Below are 24,678 nucleotides of genomic sequence, written 5' to 3'. Positions count from 1 at the left end.
GCCTTACTATACATGGTCGTGTTTTTTTTTTTTCGTTTTTTTTTTTCGTTTTTTTACGCCTTACTATACATGATCGTTTAAAAAAAAACGCCTTACTATACATGGTCGTTTTTTAAAAAAACGCCTTACTATACATGGTCGTTTTTAAAAAAAATGCCTTACTATACATGGTTGTGGGTTTTTTTTTCTTGGTTTTTTTTTCGTTTTTTTACGCCTTTCTATACATGGTCGTTTTTAAAAAACGCCTTACTATACATGGTCGTGTTTTTTTTTCTTTTTCTTTTTTTTTTTTTACGCCTTACTATACATGGTCGTTTTAAAAAAAACGCCTTACTATACATGGTCGTTTTTAAAAAAAAACGCCTTACTATACATGGTCGTTTTAAAAAAAACGCCTTACTATACATGGTCGTTTTTAAAAAAAAACGCCTTACTATACATGGTCGTTTTTAAAAAAAAAAGCCTTACTATACATGGTTGTGGTTTTTTTTTTCGTTTTTTTTTCCGTTTTTTTACGCCTTACTATACATGGTCGTTTTTAAAAAACGCCTTACTATACATGGTCGTGTTTTTTTTTTTTCGTTTTTTTTTTTTCGTTTTTTTTTTTTTTTTTTACGCCTTACTATACATGGTCGTTTTTAAAAAAAAATGCCTTACTATACATGGTCGTTTTAAAAAAAACGCCTTACTATACATGGTTGTGTTTTTTTTTTCTTTTTTTTTTTACGCCTTACTATACATGATCGTTTTAAAAAAAACACCTTACTATACATGGTCGTGTTTTTTGTTTTTTTTGGGGGTTTTTTACGCCTTACTATACATGATCGTTTTTAAAAAAAAACGCCTTACTATACATGGTCGTTTAAAAAAAAACGCCTTACTATACATGGTTGTTTTTAAAAAAAAAAACGCCTTACTATACATGGTCGTGTTTTTTTTTCTTTTTTTTCTTTTTATCTTTTTTTTTCTTTTTTTTACGCCTTACTATACATGGTCGTTTTTAAAAAAAAAACGCCTTACTATACATGGTCGTGTTTTTTTTGTCTTTTTTTTTTTTTTTTTTTTTCACGCCTTACTATACATGGTCGTTTTAAAAAAAAACGCCTTACTATACATGGTCGTTTTTAAAAAAAACGCCTTACTATACATGGTCGTGTTTTTTTTGTCTTTTTTTTTTTTTTTTTTTTTTACGCCTTACTATACATGGTCATTTAAAAAAAAAACGCCTTACTATACATGGTCGTGGGTTTTTTTCTTTTTTTTTATGCCTAACCATACATGGTCGTTTTAAAAAAAAACGCCTTACTATACATGGTCGTTTTTAAAAAAAACGCCTTACTATACATGGTCGTGTTTTTTTTGTCTTTTTTTTTTTTATTTTTTTTTACGCCTTACTATACATGGTCGTTTTAAAAAAAAAAACGCCTTACTATACATGATCGTTTTAAAAAAAAAACGCCTTATTATACATGGTCGTGTTTTTTTTTCTTTTTTTTTTTTTTTTTTACGCCTTACTATACATGGTCGTTTTAAAAAAAAAACGCCTTACTATACATGGTCGTTTTTAAAAAAAACGCCTTACTATACATGATCGTTTTAAAAAAAACGCCTTACTATACATGGTCGTTTTTAAAAAAAATGCCTTACTATACATGGTTGTGTTTTTTTTTTTCGGTTTTTTTTTTCGTTTTTTTACGCCTTACTATACATGGTCGTGTTTTTTTTTCTTTTTTTTTTTTTTTTTTTTACGCCTTACTATACATGGTCGTTTTAAAAAAAAAACGCCTTACTATACATGGTCGTTTTTAAAAAAAACGCCTTACTATACATGGTCGTGTTTTTTTTGTCTTTTTTTACGCCTTACTATCCATGGTCGTTTTAAAAAAAAAAAACGCCTTACTATACATGGTCGTGTTTTTTTTTTTTCGTTTTTTTTTTTTTTTTTTTACGCCTTACTATACATGGTCGTTTTAAAAAAAAACGCCTTACTATACATGGTCGTTTTAAAAAAAAAACGCCTTACTATACATGGTCGTGTTTTTTGTTTTTTTGGGGTTTTTTTTACACCTTACTATACATGATCGTTTTTAAAAAAAAACGCCTTACTATACATGGTCGTTTAAAAAAAAACGCCTTACTATACATGGTTGTTTTAAAAAAAAAATGCCTTACTATACATGGTCGTGTTTTTTTTTTTTCGGGTTTTTTTTTCGTTTTTTTACGCCTTACTATACATGGTCGTTTTAAAAAAAAAAACGCCTTACTATACATGGTCGTGTTTTTTTTTTTTTTATTTTATTTTTTTTTTTTTACGCCTTACTATACATGGTCGTTTAAAAAAAATAAACGCCTTACTATACATGGTCGTTTTTAAAAAAAACGCCTTACTATACATGATCGTTTTAAAAAAAACGCCTTACTATACATGGTCGTTTTTAAAAAAAACGCCTTACTATACATGGTCGTTTTTAAAAAAAAATGCCTTACTATACATGGTTGTGTTTTTTTTTTTCGTTTTTTTTTTTCGTTTTTTTACGCCTTACTATACATGGTCGTGTTTTTTTTTCTTTTTTTTTTCTTTTTTTACGCCTTACTATACATGGTCGTTTTAAAAAAAAAACGCCTTACTATACATGGTCGTTTTTAAAAAAAACGCCTTACTATACATGGTCGTGTTTTTTTTGTCTTTTTTTACGCCTTACTATCCATGGTCGTTTTAAAAAAAAAAACGCCTTACTATACATGGTCGTGTTTTTTTTTTTTCGTTTTTTTTTTTTTTTTTTTACGCCTTACTATACATGGTCGTTTTAAAAAAAAACGCCTTACTATACATGGTCGTTTTAAAAAAAACGCCTTACTATATTGTTGTGTTTTTTTTTCTTTTTTTTTTTCTTTTTTTTTTACGCCTTACTATACATGATCGTTTTAAAAAAAAAACGCCTTACTATACATGGTCGTGTTTTTTGTTTTTTTGGGGTTTTTTTTACACCTTACTATACATGATCGTTTTTAAAAAAAAACGCCTTACTATACATGGTCGTTTAAAAAAAAACGCCTTACTATACATGGTCGTGTTTTTTTTTTTTTTATTTTTTTTTTTTTTTTTTACGCCTTACTATACATGATCGTTTTAAAAAAAAAACGCCTTACTATACATGGTCGTGTTTTTTGTTTTTTTGGGTTTTTTTTTACACCTTACTATACATGATCGTTTTTAAAAAAAAACGCCTTACTATACATGATCGTTTTAAAAAAAACGCCTTACTATACATGGTCGTGTTTTTTGTTTTTTGGGGGGGGTTTTTACACCTTACTATACATGATCGTTTTTAAAAAAAAACGCCTTACTATACATGGTCGTTTTTAAAAAAAATGCCTTACTATACATGGTTGTGGTTTTTTTTTCGGTTTTTTTTTCGTTTTTTTACGCCTTACTATACATGGTCGTTTTTAAAAAACGCCTTACTATACATGGTTGTGGTTTTTTTTCTTTTTTTTTTCTTTTTTTTTACGCCTTACTATACATGATCGTTTTTAAAAAAACACCTTACTATACATGGTCGTGTTTTTTGTTTTTTTTGTTGTTTTTTTTACGCCTTACTATACATGATCGTTTTTAAAAAAAACGCCTTACTATACATGGTCGTTTAAAAAAAAACGCCTTACTATACATGGTCGTGTTTTTTTTTCTTTTTTTTCTTTTTATCTTTTTTTTTCTTTTTTTTACGCCTTACTATACATGATCGTTTTAAAAAAAACGCCTTACTATACATGGTCGTTTTTAAAAAAAACGCCTTACTATACATGGTCGTTTTTAAAAAAAATGCCTTACTATACATGGTTGTGTTTTTTTTTTTCGTTTTTTTTTTTCGTTTTTTTACGCCTTACTATACATGGTCGTGTTTTTTTTTCTTTTTTTTTTTTTTTTTTTACGCCTTACTATACATGGTCGTTTTAAAAAAAAAACGCCTTACTATACATGGTCGTTTTTAAAAAAAACGCCTTACTATACATGGTCGTGTTTTTTTTGTCTTTTTTTACGCCTTACTATCCATGGTCGTTTTAAAAAAAAAAACGCCTTACTATACATGGTCGTGTTTTTTTTGTTTCGTTTTTGTTTTGTTTTTTTACGCCTTACTATACATGGTCGTTTTAAAAAAAAACGCCTTACTATACATGGTCGTTTTAAAAAAAAAACGCCTTACTATACATGGTCGTGTTTTTTTTTCTTTTTTTTTCTTTTTTTTACGCCTTACTATACATGGTCGTTTTAAAAAAAACGCCTTACTATATTGTTGTGTTTTTTTTTTCTTTTTTTTTTTTCTTTTTTTTTTACGCCTTACTATACATGATCGTTTTAAAAAAAAAACGCCTTACTATACATGGTCGTGTTTTTTGTTTTTTGGGGGTTTTTTTTACACCTTACTATACATGATCGTTTTTAAAAAAAAACGCCTTACTATACATGGTCGTTTAAAAAAAAACGCCTTACTATACATGGTTGTTTTAAAAAAAAAATGCCTTACTATACATGGTCGTGTTTTTTTTTTTTCGTTTTTTTTTTTCGTTTTTTTACGCCTTACTATACATGGTCGTTTTAAAAAAAAAAACGCCTTACTATACATGGTCGTGTTTTTTTTTTTTTTATTTATTTTATTTTTTTTTACGCCTTACTATACATGGTCGTTTAAAAAAAATAAACGCCTTACTATACATGATCGTTTTAAAAAAAACGCCTTACTATACATGGTCGTGTTTTTTGTTTTTTGGGGGGGGTTTTTACACCTTACTATACATGATCGTTTTTAAAAAAAAACGCCTTACTATACATGGTCGTGTTTTTTTTTCTTTTTTTTCTTTTTATCTTTTTTTTTCTTTTTTTTACGCCTTACTATACATGGTCGTTTTTAAAAAAAACGCCTTACTATACATGGTTGTGGGTTTTTTTTTCGTTTTTTTTTTTCGTTTTTTTACGCCTTACTATACATGATCGTTTTAAAAAAAACGCCTTACTATACATGGTCGTTTTTAAAAAAAACGCCTTACTATACATGGTCGTTTTTAAAAAAAATGCCTTACTATACATGGTTGTGGTTTTTTTTTTCGTTTTTTTTTTCGTTTTTTTACGCCTTACTATACATGGTCGTTTTTAAAAAACGCCTTACTATACATGGTTGTGTTTTTTTTTCGTTTTTTTTTCTTTTTTTTTACGCCTTACTATACATGATCGTTTTTAAAAAAACACCTTACTATACATGGTCGTGTTTTTTGTTTTTTTTGTTTTTTTTTTTACGCCTTACTATACATGATCGTTTTTAAAAAAAACGCCTTACTATACATGGTCGTTTAAAAAAAACCGCCTTACTATACATGGTCGTGTTTTTTTTTCTTTTTTTTCTTTTTATCTTTTTTTTTCTTTTTTTTACGCCTTACTATACATGGTCGTTTTTAAAAAAAACGCCTTACTATACATGGTTGTGGGTTTTTTTTTCGTTTTTTTTTTTCGTTTTTTTACGCCTTACTATACATGATCGTTTTAAAAAAAACGCCTTACTATACATGGTCGTTTTTAAAAAAAACGCCTTACTATACATGGTCGTTTTTAAAAAAAATGCCTTACTATACATGGTTGTGTTTTTTTTTTTCGTTTTTTTTTTTCGTTTTTTTACGCCTTACTATACATGTTCGTGTTTTTTTTTCTTTTTTTTTTTTTTTTTTTACGCCTTACTATACATGGTCGTTTTAAAAAAAAAACGCCTTACTATACATGGTCGTTTTTAAAAAAAACGCCTTACTATACATGGTCGTGTTTTTTTTGTCTTTTTTTACGCCTTACTATCCATGGTCGTTTTAAAAAAAAAAAACGCCTTACTATACATGGTCGTGTTTTTTTTTTTCGGTTTTTTTTTTTTTTTTTACGCCTTACTATACATGGTCGTTTTAAAAAAAAACGCCTTACTATACATGGTCGTTTTAAAAAAAAAACGCCTTACTATACATGGTCGTGTTTTTTTTTCTTTTTTTTTCTTTTTTTTACGCCTTACTGGTCGTTTTAAAAAAAACGCCTGACTATATTGTTGTGTTTTTTTTTTCTGTTTTTTTTTTCTTTTTTTTTTACGCCTTACTACACATGATCGTTTTAAAAAAAAAACGCCTTATGGTCGTGTTTTTTGTTTTTTTGGGGGGTTTTTTACACCTTACTATACATGATCGTTTTTAAAAAAAACGCCTTACTATACATGGTCGTTTAAAAAAAAACGCCTTACTATACATGGTCGTTTTAAAAAAAAACGCCTTACTATACATGGTTGTTTTAAAAAAAAAAACGCCTTACTATACATGGTCGTGTTTTTTTTTTTTCGTTTTTTTTTTTCGTTTTTTTACGCCTTACTATACATGGTCGTTTTAAAAAAAAAAACGCCTTACTATACATGGTCGTGTTTTTTTTTTTTTTATTTATTTTTTTTTTTTTTACGCCTTACTATACATGGTCGTTTAAAAAAAATAAACGCCTTACTATACATGATCGTTTTAAAAAAAACGCCTTACTATACATGGTCGTGTTTTTTGTTTTTTGGGGGGGTTTTTTACACCTTACTATACATGATCGTTTTTAAAAAAAAAACGCCTTACTATACATGGTCGTTTTAAAAAAAAAACGCCTTACTATACATGGTCGTTTTTAAAAAAAATGCCTTACTATACATGGTTGTGGTTTTTTTTTTCGTTTTTTTTTTCGTTTTTTTACGCCTTACTATACATGGTCGTTTTTAAAAAACGCCTTACTATACATGGTTGTGTTTTTTTTTTCTTTTTTTTTTCTTTTTTTTTACGCCTTACTATACATGATCGTTTTTAAAAAAACACCTTACTATACATGGTCGTGTTTTTTTTTTTTTTTGTTTTTTTTTTACGCCTTACTATACATGATCGTTTTTAAAAAAAACGCCTTACTATACATGGTCGTGTTTTTTTTGTCTTTTTTTTTTGTCTTTTTTTCACGCCTTACTATACATGGTCGTTTTAAAAAAAAAAACGCCTTACTATACATGGTCGTGTTTTTTGTTTTGTTTTTTTTTTTGTTTTTTTACGCCTTACTATACATGGTCTTTTTAAAAAAACGCCTTACTATCCATGGTCGTTTTAAAAAAAAAAACGCCTTACTATACATGGTCGTGTTTTTTTTTTTCGTTTTTTTTTGTTTTTTTACGCCTTACTATACATGGTCGTTTTTAAAAAAAACGCCTTACTATACATGGTCGTTTTAAAAAAAAACGCCTTACTATCCATGGTCGTTTTAAAAAAAAAACGCCTTACTATACATGGTCGTGTTTTTTTTGTCTTTTTTTTTTTTTTTTTTTTCACGCCTTACTATACATGGTCGTGTTAAAAAAAAAACGCCTTACTATACATGGTCGTGTTTTTTTATTTTATTTTTTTTTATTTTTTTTTTACGCCTTACTATACATGGTCTTTTTAAAAAAAAACGCCTTACTATCCATGGTCATTTTAAAAAAAAAAACGCCTTACTATACATGGTCGTGTTTTTTTTTTTCGTTTTTTTTTGTTTTTTTACGCCTTACTATACATGGTCGTTTAAAAAAAAAACGCCTTACTATACATGGTCGTTTTTAAAAAAAACGCCTTACTATACATGGTCGTTTTTAAAAAAAACGCCTTACTATACATGGTCGTGTTTTATTTTTTATTTTATTTTTTTTACGCCTTACTATACATGGTCGTTTTAAAAAAAACGCCTTACTATATGGTTGTGTTTTTTTTTTCTTTTTTTTTTTTCTTTTTTTTTTTACGCCTTACTATACATGATCGTTTTAAAAAAAACGCCTTACTATACATGGTCGTGTTTTTTGTTTTTTGGGTTTTTTTTTTACACCTTACTATACATGATCGTTTTTAAAAAAAACGCCTTACTATACATGGTCGTTTAAAAAAAAACGCCTTACTATACATGGTCGTTTTTAAAAAAAAATGCCTTACTATACATGGTTGTGGTTTTTTTTTTCTTGTTTTTTTTTTCGTTTTTTTACGCCTTTCTATACATGGTCGTTTTTAAAAAACGCCTTACTATACATGGTCGTGTTTTTTTTTTTTTTTTTTTTTTTTTTTACGCCTTACTATACATGGTCGTTTTAAAAAAAACGCCTTACTATACATGGTTGTGTTTTTTTTTTCTTTTTTCTTTTTCGTTTTTTTTTTACGCCTTACTATACATGATCGTTTTAAAAAAAAACACCTTACTATACATGGTTGTGTTTTTTTTTTTTTTTGTTTTTTTTTTTACGCCTTACTATACATGATCGTTTTTTAAAAAAACGCCTTACTATACATGGTCGTTTAAAAAAAAACGGCTTACTATACATGGTTGTTTTTAAAAAAAAAACGCCTTACTATACATGGTCGTGTTTTTTTTTCTTTTTTTTCTTTTTATCTTTTTTTTTCTTTTTTTTACGCCTTACTATACATGGTCGTTTAAAAAAAATAAACGCCTTACTATACATGGTCGTTTTTAAAAAAAACGCCTTACTATACATGATCGTTTTAAAAAAAACGCCTTACTATACATGGTCGTTTTTAAAAAAAACGCCTTACTATACATGGTCGTTTTTAAAAAAAATGCCTTACTATACATGGTTGTGTTTTTTTTTTTCGTTTTTTTTTTTTCGTTTTTTTACGCCTTACTATACATGGTCGTGTTTTTTTTTCTTTTTTTTTTTTTTTTTTTACGCCTTACTATACATGGTCGTTTTAAAAAAAAAACGCCTTACTATACATGGTCGTTTTTAAAAAAAACGCCTTACTATACATGGTCGTGTTTTTTTTGTCTTTTTTTACGCCTTACTATCCATGGTCGTTTTAAAAAAAAAAACGCCTTACTATACATGGTCGTGTTTTTTTTTTTTCGTTTTTTTTTTTTTTTTTTACGCCTTACTATACATGGTCGTTTTAAAAAAAAACGCCTTACTATACATGGTCGTGTTTTTTTTTCTTTTTTTTTCTTTTTTTTACGCCTTACTATACATGGTCGTTTTAAAAAAAACGCCTTACTATATTGTTGTGTTTTTTTTTTCTTTTTTTTTTTCTTTTTTTTTTACGCCTTACTATACATGATCGTTTTAAAAAAAAAACGCCTTACTATACATGGTCGTGTTTTTTGTTTTTTTGGTTTTTTTTTTACACCTTACTATACATGATCGTTTTTAAAAAAAAACGCCTTACTATACATGGTCGTTTAAAAAAAAACGCCTTACTATACATGGTTGTTTTAAAAAAAAAATGCCTTACTATACATGGTCGTGTTTTTTTTTTTTCGGTTTTTTTTTTCGTTTTTTTACGCCTTACTATACATGGTCGTTTAAAAAAAAAAAAACGCCTTACTATACATGGTCGTGTTTTTTTTTTTTTTTTTTTTTTTTTTTTTTTTTTTACGCCTTACTATACATGGTCGTTTAAAAAAAATAAACGCCTTACTATACATGATCGTTTTAAAAAAAACGCCTTACTATACATGGTCGTGTTTTTTGTTTTTTGGGGGGGGTTTTTACACCTTACTATACATGATCGTTTTTAAAAAAAAACGCCTTACTATACATGGTCGTTTTTAAAAAAAATGCCTTACTATACATGGTTGTGGTTTTTTTTTTCGGTTTTTTTTTCGTTTTTTTACGCCTTACTATACATGGTCGTTTTTAAAAAACGCCTTACTATACATGGTTGTGGTTTTTTTTCTTTTTTTTTTCTTTTTTTTTACGCCTTACTATACATGATCGTTTTTAAAAAAACACCTTACTATACATGGTCGTGTTTTTTGTTTTTTTTGTTGTTTTTTTTACGCCTTACTATACATGATCGTTTTTAAAAAAAACGCCTTACTATACATGGTCGTTTAAAAAAAAACGCCTTACTATACATGGTCGTGTTTTTTTTTCTTTTTTTTCTTTTTATCTTTTTTTTTCTTTTTTTTACGCCTTACTATACATGATCGTTTTAAAAAAAACGCCTTACTATACATGGTCGTTTTTAAAAAAAACGCCTTACTATACATGGTCGTTTTTAAAAAAAATGCCTTACTATACATGGTTGTGTTTTTTTTTTTCGTTTTTTTTTTTCGTTTTTTTACGCCTTACTATACATGGTCGTGTTTTTTTTTCTTTTTTTTTTTTTTTTTTACGCCTTACTATACATGGTCGTTTTAAAAAAAAAAACGCCTTACTATACATGGTCGTTTTTAAAAAAAACGCCTTACTATACATGGTCGTGTTTTTTTTGTCTTTTTTTACGCCTTACTATCCATGGTCGTTTTAAAAAAAAAAACGCCTTACTATACATGGTCGTGTTTTTTTTTTTTCGTTTTTTTTTTGTTTTTTTACGCCTTACTATACATGGTCGTTTTAAAAAAAAACGCCTTACTATACATGGTCGTTTTAAAAAAAAAACGCCTTACTATACATGGTCGTGTTTTTTTTTCTTTTTTTTTCTTTTTTTTACGCCTTACTATACATGGTCGTTTTAAAAAAAACGCCTTACTATATTGTTGTGTTTTTTTTTTCTTTTTTTTTTTTCTTTTTTTTTTACGCCTTACTATACATGATCGTTTTAAAAAAAAAACGCCTTACTATACATGGTCGTGTTTTTTGTTTTTTTGGGGGTTTTTTTACACCTTACTATACATGATCGTTTTTAAAAAAAAACGCCTTACTATACATGGTCGTTTAAAAAAAAACGCCTTACTATACATGGTTGTTTTAAAAAAAAAATGCCTTACTATACATGGTCGTGTTTTTTTTTTTTCGGTTTTTTTTTTCGTTTTTTTACGCCTTACTATACATGGTCGTTTTAAAAAAAAAAACGCCTTACTATACATGGTCGTGTTTTTTTTTTTTTTTTTTATTTTATTTTTTTTTACGCCTTACTATACATGGTCGTTTAAAAAAAATAAACGCCTTACTATACATGATCGTTTTAAAAAAAACGCCTTACTATACATGGTCGTGTTTTTTGTTTTTTGGGGGGGGTTTTTACACCTTACTATACATGATCGTTTTTAAAAAAAAAAACGCCTTACTATACATGGTCGTTTTAAAAAAAAACGCCTTACTATACATGGTCGTTTTTAAAAAAAATGCCTTACTATACATGGTTGTGGTTTTTTTTTTCGTTTTTTTTTTCGTTTTTTTACGCCTTACTATACATGGTCGTTTTTAAAAAACGCCTTACTATACATGGTTGTGTTTTTTTTTCGTTTTTTTTTCTTTTTTTTTACGCCTTACTATACATGATCGTTTTTAAAAAAACACCTTACTATACATGGTCGTGTTTTTTTTTTTTTTTTTTTTTTTTTTTACGCCTTACTATACATGATCGTTTTAAAAAAAAACGCCTTACTATACATGGTCGTTTAAAAAAAAACGCCTTACTATACATGGTCGTGTTTTTTTTTCTTTTTTTTCTTTTTATCTTTTTTTTTCTTTTTTTTACGCCTTACTATACATGGTCGTTTTTAAAAAAAATGCCTTACTATACATGGTTGTGGTTTTTTTTTTCGTTTTTTTTTTTCGTTTTTTTACGCCTTACTATACATGATCGTTTTAAAAAAAACGCCTTACTATACATGGTCGTTTTTAAAAAAAACGCCTTACTATACATGGTCGTTTTTAAAAAAAATGCCTTACTATACATGGTTGTGTTTTTTTTTTTCGTTTTTTTTTTTCGTTTTTTTACGCCTTACTATACATGGTCGTGTTTTTTTTTCTTTTTTTTTTTTTTTTTTTACGCCTTACTATACATGGTCGTTTTAAAAAAAAAACGCCTTACTATACATGGTCGTTTTTAAAAAAAACGCCTTACTATACATGGTCGTGTTTTTTTTGTCTTTTTTTACGCCTTACTATCCATGGTCGTTTTAAAAAAAAAAAACGCCTTACTATACATGGTCGTGTTTTTTTTTTTTCGTTTTTTTTTTTTTTTTTTACGCCTTACTATACATGGTCGTTTTAAAAAAAAACGCCTTACTATACATGGTCGTTTTAAAAAAAAAACGCCTTACTATACATGGTCGTGTTTTTTTTTCTTTTTTTTTCTTTTTTTTACGCCTTACTATACATGGTCGTTTTAAAAAAAACGGCTTACTATATTGTTGTGTTTTTTTTTTCTGTTTTTTTTTTCTTTTTTTTTTACGCCTTACTATACATGATCGTTTTAAAAAAAAAACGCCTTACTATACATGGTCGTGTTTTTTGTTTTTTTGGGGGGTTTTTTACACCTTACTATACGTGATCGTTTTTAAAAAAAAACGCCTTACTATACATGGTCGTTTTAAAAAAAACGCCTTACTATACATGGTTGTTTTAAAAAAAAAAACGCCTTACTATACATGGTCGTGTTTTTTTTTTTTCGTTTTTTTTTTTCGTTTTTTTACGCCTTACTATACATGGTCGTTTTAAAAAAAAAAACGCCTTACTATACATGGTCGTGGTTTTTTTTTTTTTTTTTTTTTTTTTTTTTTTTTTTTACGCCTTACTATACATGGTCGTTTAAAAAAAATAAACGCCTTACTATACATGATCGTTTTAAAAAAAACGCCTTACTATACATGGTCGTGTTTTTTGTTTTTTGGGGGGGTTTTTTACACCTTACTATACATGATCGTTTTTAAAAAAAAACGCCTTACTATACATGGTCGTTTTAAAAAAAAAACGCCTTACTATACATGGTCGTTTTTTAAAAAAATGCCTTACTATACATGGTTGTGGTTTTTTTTTTCGTTTTTTTTTTCGTTTTTTTACGCCTTACTATACATGGTCGTTTTTAAAAAACGCCTTACTATACATGGTTGTGTTTTTTTTTTTCTTTTTTTTTTCTTTTTTTTTACGCCTTACTATACATGATCGTTTTTAAAAAAACACCTTACTATACATGGTCGTGTTTTTTGTTTTTTTTGTTTTTTTTTTACGCCTTACTATACATGATCGTTTTTAAAAAAAACGCCTTACTATACATGGTCGTTTTAAAAAAAACGTCTTACTATACATGGTCGTGTTTTTTTTGTCTTTTTTTTTTGTCTTTTTTTCACGCCTTACTATACATGGTCGTTTAAAAAAAAAAAACGCCTTACTATACATGGTCGTGTTTTTTGTTTTGTTTTTTTTTTTGTTTTTTTACGCCTGACTATACATGGTCTTTTTAAAAAAAAACGCCTTACTATCCATGGTCGTTTTAAAAAAAAAAACGCCTTACTATACATGGTCGTGTTTTTTTTTTTCGTTTTTTTTTGTTTTTTTACGCCTTACTATACATGGTCGTTTTTAAAAAAAACGCCTTACTATACATGGTCGTTTTAAAAAAAAACGCCTTACTATCCATGGTCGTTTTAAAAAAAAAACGCCTTACTATACATGGTCGTGTTTTTTTTTTTTTTTTTTTTTTTTTTTTTTTTTTTTACGCCTTACTATACATGGTCGTTTAAAAAAAATAAACGCCTTACTATACATGATCGTTTTAAAAAAAACGCCTTACTATACATGGTCGTGTTTTTTGTTTTTTGGGGGGGTTTTTTACACCTTACTATACATGATCGTTTTTAAAAAAAAACGCCTTACTATACATGGTCGTTTTAAAAAAAAAACGCCTTACTATACATGGTCGTTTTTTAAAAAAATGCCTTACTATACATGGTTGTGGTTTTTTTTTTCGTTTTTTTTTTCGTTTTTTTACGCCTTACTATACATGGTCGTTTTTAAAAAACGCCTTACTATACATGGTTGTGTTTTTTTTTTCTTTTTTTTTTCTTTTTTTTTACGCCTTACTATACATGATCGTTTTTAAAAAAACACCTTACTATACATGGTCGTGTTTTTTGTTTTTTTTGTTTTTTTTTTACGCCTTACTATACATGATCGTTTTTAAAAAAAACGCCTTACTATACATGGTCGTTTTAAAAAAAACGTCTTACTATACATGGTCGTGTTTTTTTTGTCTTTTTTTTTTGTCTTTTTTTCACGCCTTACTATACATGGTCGTTTAAAAAAAAAAAACGCCTTACTATACATGGTCGTGTTTTTTGTTTTGTTTTTTTTTTTGTTTTTTTACGCCTGACTATACATGGTCTTTTTAAAAAAAAACGCCTTACTATCCATGGTCGTTTTAAAAAAAAAAACGCCTTACTATACATGGTCGTGTTTTTTTTTTTCGTTTTTTTTTGTTTTTTTACGCCTTACTATACATGGTCGTTTTTAAAAAAAACGCCTTACTATACATGGTCGTTTTAAAAAAAAACGCCTTACTATCCATGGTCGTTTTAAAAAAAAAACGCCTTACTATACATGGTCGTGTTTTTTTTGTCTTTTTTTTTTTTTTTTTTTTCACGCCTTACTATACATGGTCGTGTTAAAAAAAAAACGCCTTACTATACATGGTCGTGTTTTTTTATTTTTTTATTTTTTATTTTTTTTTTACGCCTTACTATACATGGTCTTTTTAAAAAAAAACGCCTTACTATCCATGGTCGTTTTAAAAAAAAAAACGCCTTACTATACATGGTCGTGTTTTTTTTTTTCGTTTTTTTTTGTTTTTTTACGCCTTACTATACATGGTCGTTTTTAAAAAAAACGCCTTACTATACATGGTCGTTTTTAAAAAAAACGCCTTACTATACATGGTCGTGTTTTATTTTATTTTTTTATTTTTTTACGCCTTACTATACATGGTCGTTTTAAAAAAAACGCCTTACTATATGGTTGTGTTTTTTTTTTCTTTTTTTTTTTTCTTTTTTTTTTTACGCCTTACTATACATGATCGTTTTAAAAAAAACGCCTTACTATACATGGTCGTGTTTTTTGTTTTTTGGGGGTTTTTTTTACACCTTACTATACATGATCGTTTTTAAAAAAAACGCCTTACTATACATGGTCGTTTAAAAAAAAACGCCTTACTATACATGGTCGTTTTTAAAAAAAAATGCCTTACTATACATGGTTGTGGTTTTTTTTTTCTTGTTTTTTTTTTCGTTTTTTTACGCCTTTCTATACATGGTCGTTTTTAAAAAACGCCTTACTATACATGGTCGTGTTTTTTTGTTTTTGTTTTTTTTTTTACGCCTTACTATACATGGTCGTTTTAAAAAAAACGCCTTACTATACATGGTTGTGTTTTTTTTTTCTTTTTTTTTTTTCTTTTTTTTTTTACGCCTTACTATACATGATCGTTTTAAAAAAAAACACCTTACTATACATGGTTGTGTTTTTGTTTTTTTTGTTTTTTTTTTTACGCCTTACTATACATGATCGTTTTTTAAAAAAACGCCTTACTATACATGGTCGTTTAAAAAAAAACGGCTTACTATACATGGTTGTTTTTAAAAAAAAAACGCCTTACTATACATGGTCGTGTTTTTTTTTCTTTTTTTTCTTTTTATCTTTTTTTTTCTTTTTTTTACGCCTTACTATACATGGTCGTTTTAAAAAAAAAAAACGCCTTACTATACATGGTCGTCTTTTTTTTTCGTTTTTTTTTTTTTTTTTTACGCCTTACTATACATGGTCGTTTTAAAAAAAACGCCTTACTATACATGGTCGTGTTTTTTTTTCTTTTTTTTTCTTTTTTTCTTTTTTTTTCTTTTTTTTACGCCTTACTATACATGGTCGTTTAAAAAAAAAACGCCTTACTATACATGGTCGTGTTTTTTTTGTCTTTTTTTTTTGTTTTTTTTTCACGCCTTACTATACATGGTCGTTTTAAAAAAAAAAACGCCTTACTATACATGGTTGTTTTAAAAAAAAAACGCCTTACTATACATGGTCGTGTTTTTTTTAAAATTTTTTTATTATTTTTTTACGCCTTACTATACATGGTCGTTTTAAAAAAAACGCCTGACTATACATGGTCGTGTTTTTTTTTTATGTTTTTTTTTTTTTATGCCTTATTATATATGGTCGTTTTTTTAAAAAACGCCTTACTATACATGGTCGTATTTTTTTTTCCGTTTTTTTTTTTTGGCTTTTTTTTTTATGCCTTACTATACATGGTCGTTTTAAAAAAAACGCCTGACTATACATGGTCGTGTTTTTTTTAAATTTTTTTTATTATTTTTTTACGCCTTACTATACATGGTCGTTTTAAAAAAAACGCCTGACTATACATGGTCGTGTTTTTTTTTTATGTTTTTTTTTTATGCCTTATTATATATGGTCGTTTTTTTATTAAAAAACGCCTTACTATACATGGTCGTGTTTTTTTTTTCGTTTTTTTTTTGGCTTTTTTTTTTTTATGCCTTACTATACATGGTCGTTTTAAAAAATAAACGCCTTACTGTACATGGTCGTGTTTTTTTTTTTTTTTTTTTTTTCGTGTTTTTTTACGCCTTACTATACATGGTCTTTTTAAAAAATAAACGCCTTACTATACATGGTCGTGTTTTTTTTTTATTTTTTTTATTATTTTTTTACGCCTTACTATACATGGTCGTTTTAAAAAAAACGCCTTACTATACATGGTCGTGTTTTTTTTTTCGGTTTTTTTTTGGCTTTTTTTTTTTTTATGCCTTACTATACATGGTCGTTTTAAAAAATAAACGCCTTACTGTACATGGTCGTGTTTTTTTTTTTTTTTTTTTTTCGTGTTTTTTTACGCCTTACTATACATGGTCGTTTTAAAAAAAACGCCTTACTATACATGGCCGTGTTTTTTTTTCTTTTTTTTTTTTTTTTTTTTACGCCTTACTATACATGGTCGTTTTAAAAAAAACGCCTGACTATACATGGTCGTGTTTTTTTTTAATGTTTTTTTTTTTATGCCTTATTATATATGGTCGTTTTTTAAAAAAACGCCTTTCTATACATGGTCGTGTTTTTTTTTCCGTTTTTTTTTGGGGCTTTTTTTTTTTTATGCCTTACTATACATGGTCGTTTTAAAAAATAAACGCCTTACTGTACATGGTCGTGTTTTTTTTTTAATTTTTTTATTATTTTTTTACGCCTTACTATACATGGTCGTGTTTTTTTTTTCTTTTTTTCTTTTTTTTACGCCTTACTATACATGGTCGTGTTTTTTTTGTTTTTTTTTTTCACGCCTTACTATACATGGTCGTGGGGTTTTTTTCTTCGTTTTTTGTTTTGTTTTGTTTTGTTTTTTACGCCTTACTATACATGGTCGTTTAAAAAAAAACGCCTTACTATACATGGTCGTGGGGTTTTTTCTTCGTTTTTTTTTTTTTTTTTTTACGCCTTACTATTCATGGTCGTTTAAAAAAAAACGCCTTACTATACATGGTCGTGGGGTTTTTTCTTCGTTTTTAAAAAAAAAAATTTACGCCTTACTATACATGGTCGTTTAAAAAAAAACGCCTTACTATACATGGTTGTTTTAAAAAAAAAAACGCCTTACTATACATGGTCGTGTTTTTTTTTTTTCGTTTTTTTTTTTCGTTTTTTTACGCCTTACTATACATGGTCGTTTTAAAAAAAAAAACGCCTTACTATACATGGTCGTGTTTTTTTTTTTTTTTTTTTTTTTTTTTTTTTTTTTACGCCTTACTATACATGGTCGTTTAAAAAAAATAAACGCCTTACTATACATGATCGTTTTAAAAAAAACGCCTTACTATACATGGTCGTGTTTTTTGTTTTTTGGGGGGGTTTTTTACACCTTACTATACATGATCGTTTTTAAAAAAAAACGCCTTACTATACATGGTCGTTTTAAAAAAAAAACGCCTTACTATACATGGTCGTTTTTAAAAAAAATGCCTTACTATACATGGTTGTGGTTTTTTTTTTCGTTTTTTTTTTCGTTTTTTTACGCCTTACTATACATGGTCGTTTTTAAAAAACGCCTTACTATACATGGTTGTGTTTTTTTTTTCTTTTTTTTTTCTTTTTTTTTACGCCTTACTATACATGATCGTTTTTAAAAAAACACCTTACTATACATGGTCGTGTTTTTTGTTTTTTTTGTTGTTTTTTTACGCCTTACTATACATGATCGTTTTTAAAAAAAACGCCTTACTATACATGGTCGTTTTAAAAAAAACGTCTTACTATACATGGTCGTGTTTTTTTTGTCTTTTTTTTTTGTCTTTTTTTCACGCCTTACTATACATGGTCGTTTTAAAAAAAAAAACGCCTTACTATACATGGTCGTGTTTTTTGTTTTGTTTTTTTTTTTGTTTTTTTACGCCTTACTATACATGGTCTTTTTAAAAAAAAACGCCTTACTATCCATGGTCGTTTTAAAAAAAAAAACGCCTTACTATACATGGTCGTGTTTTTTTTTTTCGTTTTTTTTTGTTTTTTTACGCCTTACTATACATGGTCGTTTTTAAAAAAAACGCCTTACTATACATGGTCGTTTTAAAAAAAAACGCCTTACTATCCATGGTCGTTTTAAAAAAAAAACGCCTTACTATACATGGTCGTGTTTTTTTTGTCTTTTTTTTTTTTTTTTTTTTCACGCCTTACTATACATGGTCGTGTTAAAAAAAAAACGCCTTACTATACATGGTCGTGTTTTTTTTTTTTTTTTTTTTTTTTTTTTTTTTTACGCCTTACTATACATGGTCTTTTTAAAAAAAAACGCCTTACTATCCATGGTCGTTTTAAAAAAAAAAACGCCTTACTATACATGGTCGTGTTTTTTTTTTTCGTTTTTTTTTGTTTTTTTACGCCTTACTATACATGGTCGTTTAAAAAAAAAACGCCTTACTATACATGGTCGTTTTTAAAAAAAACGCCTTACTATACATGGTCGTTTTTAAAAAAAACGCCTTACTATACATGGTCGTGTTTTATTTTTTATTTTATTTTTTTTACGCCTTACTATACATGGTCGTTTTAAAAAAAACGCCTTACTATATGGTTGTGTTTTTTTTTTCTTTTTTTTTTTTTCTTTTTTTTTTTACGCCTTACTATACATGATCGTTTTAAAAAAAACGCCTTACTATACATGGTCGTGTTTTTTGTTTTTTGGGTTTTTTTTTTACACCTTACTATACATGATCGTTTTTAAAAAAAACGCCTTACTATACATGGTCGTTTAAAAAAAAACGCCTTACTATACATGGTCGTTTTTTTAAAAAACGCCTTACTATACATGGTCGTTTAAAAAAAAAAATGCCTTACTATACATGGTTGTGTTTTTTTTTTCTTTTTTTTTTTTCGTTTTTTTTTTACGCCTTACTATACATGATCGTTTTAAAAAAAAACACCTTACTATACATGGTTGTGTTTTTTGTTTTTTTTTTTTTTTTTTTTACGCCTTACTATACATGATCGTTTAAAAAAAAACGGCTTACTATACATGGTTGTTTTTAAAAAAAAAACGCCTTACTATACATGGTCGTGTTTTTTTTTCTTTTTTTTCTTTTTATCTTTTTTTTTCTTTTTTTTACGCCTTACTATACATGGTCGTTTTAAAAAAAAAAAACGCCTTACTATACATGGTCGTCTTTTTTTTTCGTTTTTTTTTTTTTTTTTTACGCCTTACTATACATGGTCGTTTTAAAAAAAACGCCTTACTATACATGGTCGTGTTTTTTTTTCTTTTTTTTTCTTTTTGTCTTTTTTTTTTGTTTTTTTTTCACGCCTTACTATACATGGTCGTTTTAAAAAAAAAAACGCCTTACTATACATGGTTGTTTTAAAAAAAAAACGCCTTACTATACATGGTCGTGTTTTTTTTAAATTTTTTTTATTATTTTTTTACGCCTTACTATACATGGTCGTTTTAAAAAAAACGCCTGACTATACATGGTCGTGTTTTTTTTTTATGTTTTTTTTTTTTTATGCCTTATTATATATGGTCGTTTTTTTAAAAAACGCCTTACTATACATGGTCGTGTTTTTTTTTCCGTTTTTTTTTTTTTGGCTTTTTTTTTTATGCCTTACTATACATGGTCGTTTTAAAAAAAACGCCTGACTATACATGGTCGTGTTTTTTTTTTATGTTTTTTTTTTATGCCTTATTATATATGGTCGTTTTTTTATTAAAAAACGCCTTACTATACATGGTCGTGTTTTTTTTTTCGTTTTTTTTTTGGCTTTTTTTTTTTTTATGCCTTACTATACATGGTCGTTTTAAAAAATAAACGCCTTACTGTACATGGTCGTGTTTTTTTTTTTTTTTTTTTTTCGTGTTTTTTTACGCCTTACTATACATGGTCTTTTAAAAAAATAAACGCCTTACTATACATGGTCGTGTTTTTTTTTTATTTTTTTTATTATTTTTTTACGCCTTACTATACATGGTCGTTTTAAAAAAAACGCCTTACTATACATGGTCGTGTTTTTTTTTTCGGTTTTTTTTTGGCTTTTTTTTTTTTTATGCCTTACTATACATGGTCGTTTTAAAAAATAAACGCCTTACTGTACATGGTCGTGTTTTTTTTTTTTTTTTTTTTTTCGTGTTTTTTTACGCCTTACTATACATGGTCGTTTTAAAAAAAACGCCTTACTATACATGGCCGTGTTTTTTTTTCTTTTTTTTTTTTTTTTTTTTACGCCTTACTATACATGGTCGTTTTAAAAAAAACGCCTGACTATACATGGTCGTGTTTTTTTTTAATGTTTTTTTTTTATGCCTTATTATATATGGTCGTTTTTTAAAAAAACGCCTTACTATACATGGTCGTGTTTTTTTTTTCGTTTTTTTTTTGGGCTTTTTTTTTTTTATGCCTTACTATACATGGTCGTTTTAAAAAATAAACGCCTTACTGTACATGGTCGTGTTTTTTTTTTAATTTTTTTATTATTTTTTTACGCCTTACTATACATGGTCGTGTTTTTTTTTTCTTTTTTTCTTTTTTTTACGCCTTACTATACATGGTCGTGTTTTTTTTTTTTTTTTTTTTCACGCCTTACTATACATGGTCGTGGGTTTTTTTTCTTCGTTTTTTGTTTTGTTTTGTTTTGTTTTTTACGCCTTACTATACATGGTCGTTTAAAAAAAAAACGCCTTACTATACATGGTCGTGGGGTTTTTTCTTCGTTTTTTTTTTTTTTTTTTTACGCCTTACTATTCATGGTCGTTTAAAAAAAAACGCCTTACTATACATGGTCGTGGGGTTTTTTCTTCGTTTTTTTAAAAAAAAATTTACGCCTTACTATACATGGTCGTTTAAAAAAAAACGCCTTACTATACATGGTCGTGGGGTTTTTTCTTCGTTTTTTTTTATTTTTTTTTACGCCTTACTATACATGGTCGTTTAAAAAAAAACGCCTTACTATACATGGTCGTGTTTTTTTTGTTTTTTTTATGCCTTACTATACATGGTCGTTTAAAAAAAAACGCCTTACTATACATGGTCGTGTTTTTTTTGTTTTTTTTATGCCTTACTATACATGGTCGTTTTTAAAAAAAAACGCCTTACAATACATGGTCGTGTCTTTTTTTTTTTTTTTTTTTTTTACGCCTTACTATACATGGTCGTTTAAAAAAAACAAACACCTTACAATACATGGTCGTGTTTTTTTTTCTTCTTTTTTTTATGCCTTACTATAGTAAGGCATGGTCGTTTAAAAAAAACAACGCCTTACTTTACATGGATGTTTTTTATTAAAACAAAAAAACAAACAAAAAAAACCCGCCTTACTATACATTGTCGTTTAAAAAAAACACACACCTTGCTTTACATGGACATCTTTTATCTAAAGAAAAACAAAAAACAAAAAAAAACTCTTACTATACATGGTCGTTTAAAAAAAAACGCCTTACTATACATGGTCGTGGGGTTTTTTCTTCGTTTTTTTTTTTTTTTTTTTACGCCTTACTATACATGGTCGTTTAAAAAAAAACGCCTTACTATACATGGTCTTGTGTTTTTTTTTTCTTTTTTTTTATGCCTTACTATACATGGTCGTTTAAAAAAAAACGCCTTACTATACATGGTCGTGTTTTTTTTGTTTTTTTTATGCCTTACTATACATGGTCGTTTAAAAAAAAACGCCTTACTATACATGGTCGTGTTTTTTTTGTTTTTTTTATGCCTTACTATACATGGTCGTTTTTAAAAAAAAACGCCTTACAATACATGGTCGTGTCTTTTTTTTTTTTTTTTTTTTTTACGCCTTACTATACATGGTCGTTTAAAAAAAACAAACACCTTACAATACATGGTCGTGTTTTTTTTTCTTCTTTTTTTTATGCCTTACTATAGTAAGGCATGGTCGTTTAAAAAAAACAACGCCTTACTTTACATGGATGTTTTTTATTAAAACAAAAAAACAAACAAAAAAAACCCGCCTTACTATACATTGTCGTTTAAAAAAAACACACACCTTGCTTTACATGGACATCTTTTATCTAAAGAAAAACAAAAAACAAAAAAAAACTCTTACTATACATGGTCGTTAAAAAAAACGCCTTACGACACATGCTCGTATAAAAGCATTTATCTATTTTTTTTAAATACACGGTCATGTTTATTCAAAGCGATTCTCCAAATGACTCCAAAATGTGGTTTCTCTCATCTGTTCAGGTGCAAATCCATCGCAGTCTTCCAGCGTGGAGAAGGACCTTCATTCCATGCCGTGCCACCTTCCACGTGGCTCCGCTTCCGAATTGAGCTCGTCAGACCACCGCTTCGACTGTCAGCCCCCTCCCTGCATCGGACAATTCCCCAATCCCAACCGAATGGCGCTCAACCAAAATAAGGTGCGATTCCTGGGCCCCGACGCGCAAGGGAACTCCTTCGGGATGAATCACGACACAGGGGAGCCGCACCCGAGGCCGATGGCCGACCCGCGTTCCTCCCGGCTCACGGGACAGATGACCAACGTGAGCTGGTGCTCGCTCGGCAAGCCCGCCGGACACGGGCGGCAAGCAGACGCGCTGGATCCGACGCGGAACCATCAGTACCAGCACAGACCCGGCGGACCTCCCAACCAGGTGGCGCCGGACCTGCAGATGATGATCAGAGACGCCGGGTCCAGACCCGCCCAGCCCAACCTGAACCAGGCCTCTCCGGAGCAGCGGGTCCCGGCGGCGGGGAACTTCGCCGAGGCCGTTTCGGGCGGCTACCAAAGCGGCCGCGCCAACCGCGTCACCTTCGACTTCCTGCCCGAGGGAGACAACACGGTCCCGGGTATTAACACGGACTCGGATTTCATCGACTCCCTGCTCAAATCGGGCTCAGGGAACGACGACTGGATGAAAGACATCAACCTGGATGAGATTCTGGGAAGTCACGCATGATCCATTTTGAATTTGATACACTCCAAAGTGTTTGTTTTACGAGTATAACTTCAATGTTTTGTATTTACTGTGAAAAGATTCGGTGTCTTGTACTACTACTACTCCATTCTGTCTTGTAGACCTTTTTAAAATAAACGAGGCATATGTTTACGTGTCAATTTTTGCCACCTGGAAGCATTTATGACATGTCAGAGGTCGATGAGATTTAAAAAAAAAAAAAAAAAAAAAGCCTTACTATACTTGGTCGTTTTAAAAAAAACATGCTTTACTTTACATGGACCTTTTTTTTTTCTTTTTTTTTTATAATTTTTTTTTTAAAAAGCCTTACTATACATGGTCGTTTTAAAAAAAAAAAACATGCCTTACTTTACGTGGACATCTTTTATTAAAAAAAAAAAAAAAAAAAAAAAGCCTTACTATACATGGTCGTTTAAAAAAAAAAAAACATGCCTTACTTTACATGGACATGTTTTATTTAAAAAAAAAAAAAAAAAAAGCTTTACTATACATGGTCGTTTAAAAAAAAAAAAACATGCCTTACTTTACATGGACATCTTTTATTTAAAAAAACAAAAACAAAAAAAAGCCTTACTATACATGGTCGTTTTAAAAAAAAAACACATGCCTTACTTTACATGGACTTTTTTTTTTTTTTTTTTTTAATGAATAAATTTTAAAAAAGCCTTACTATACATGGTCATTTAAAAAAACAAAAACGCCTTACTTTACATGGACATCTTTTATTAAAATAAATAAATAAAAAAAATAAACATGCCTTACTTTACATGGACATCTTTTATTTAAAAAAAAACCAAAAAAAAAAAAAACAAAAAAAAAAAAAACCTTATTATTCATGGTCGTTTAAAAAAAAAACATGCCTTACTTTACATGGACATCTTTTATTTAAAAAAAATAAAAAATAAATAAAAAGCCATACTATACATGGTCGTTTTAAAAAATAACATGCCTTACTTTACATGGACCTTTTTTTTTTTTTTTAATAAATAAAAAAAAAAAAAAAAAAAGCCTTACTATACATGGTCGTTTAAAAAAAAAAAAACATGCCTTACTTTACATGGACATCTATTTTTCATTTATTTTAAAACCATGAATGCACAAATCACAGACGTTTAACAAAATGAATTTGGTTAACAAAAATTTTATTGGAATGTGAGTATTTTGTGATCCAGTGTTTTCATTATATTTAAAATCATTCATGTTTGTACCTTAGAACAAAATCGATGAAGACTTTAGTCCAAGAAGGTCACGTGACTGGAAGTAGCACTTCTTCCCTTTCACCACTAGAGGTCAGCAAACTGTCACTTTCCATCTACACTTCGACCAACAGTCATGCTGGACAATGTCAAAAATCTGCCTTTGCAGATTATGGATTTTTTTTTCCTTGAACATGTTTAAAAGATCGTCCCCACAAAGAATATCAAACAAAATACGTGAAATAAACACCACACAAACGAAGTA

The 24,678-nt window shown here is 28.3% G+C and overlaps 1 protein-coding gene across 1 annotated transcript in view; it reads left to right on the top strand.

The window, feature by feature from the left end:
• maml2 (mastermind like transcriptional coactivator 2) overlaps positions 1 to 23,357 on the top strand; it is an 83,164-nt gene extending 59,807 nt beyond the window's left edge. Inside the window, exon 5 of the mRNA XM_077541310.1 lies at positions 22,484 to 23,357. Coding sequence (XP_077397436.1) covers positions 22,484 to 23,199 — 716 coding nt within the window. The 3' untranslated portion in view covers positions 23,200 to 23,357. The remainder of the gene's footprint in view (positions 1 to 22,483) is intronic.
• The last annotated feature ends 1,321 nt before the right edge of the window (positions 23,358 to 24,678 follow it).

This window comes from Festucalex cinctus, chromosome 13 (genome assembly GCF_051991245.1).
Source record: "Festucalex cinctus isolate MCC-2025b chromosome 13, RoL_Fcin_1.0, whole genome shotgun sequence".
Taxonomy (NCBI): domain Eukaryota; kingdom Metazoa; phylum Chordata; class Actinopteri; order Syngnathiformes; family Syngnathidae; genus Festucalex; species Festucalex cinctus.
The sequence above is the reverse complement of the archived record's forward strand: the minus strand, read 5'-3'. Positions and strand labels throughout refer to the sequence as shown.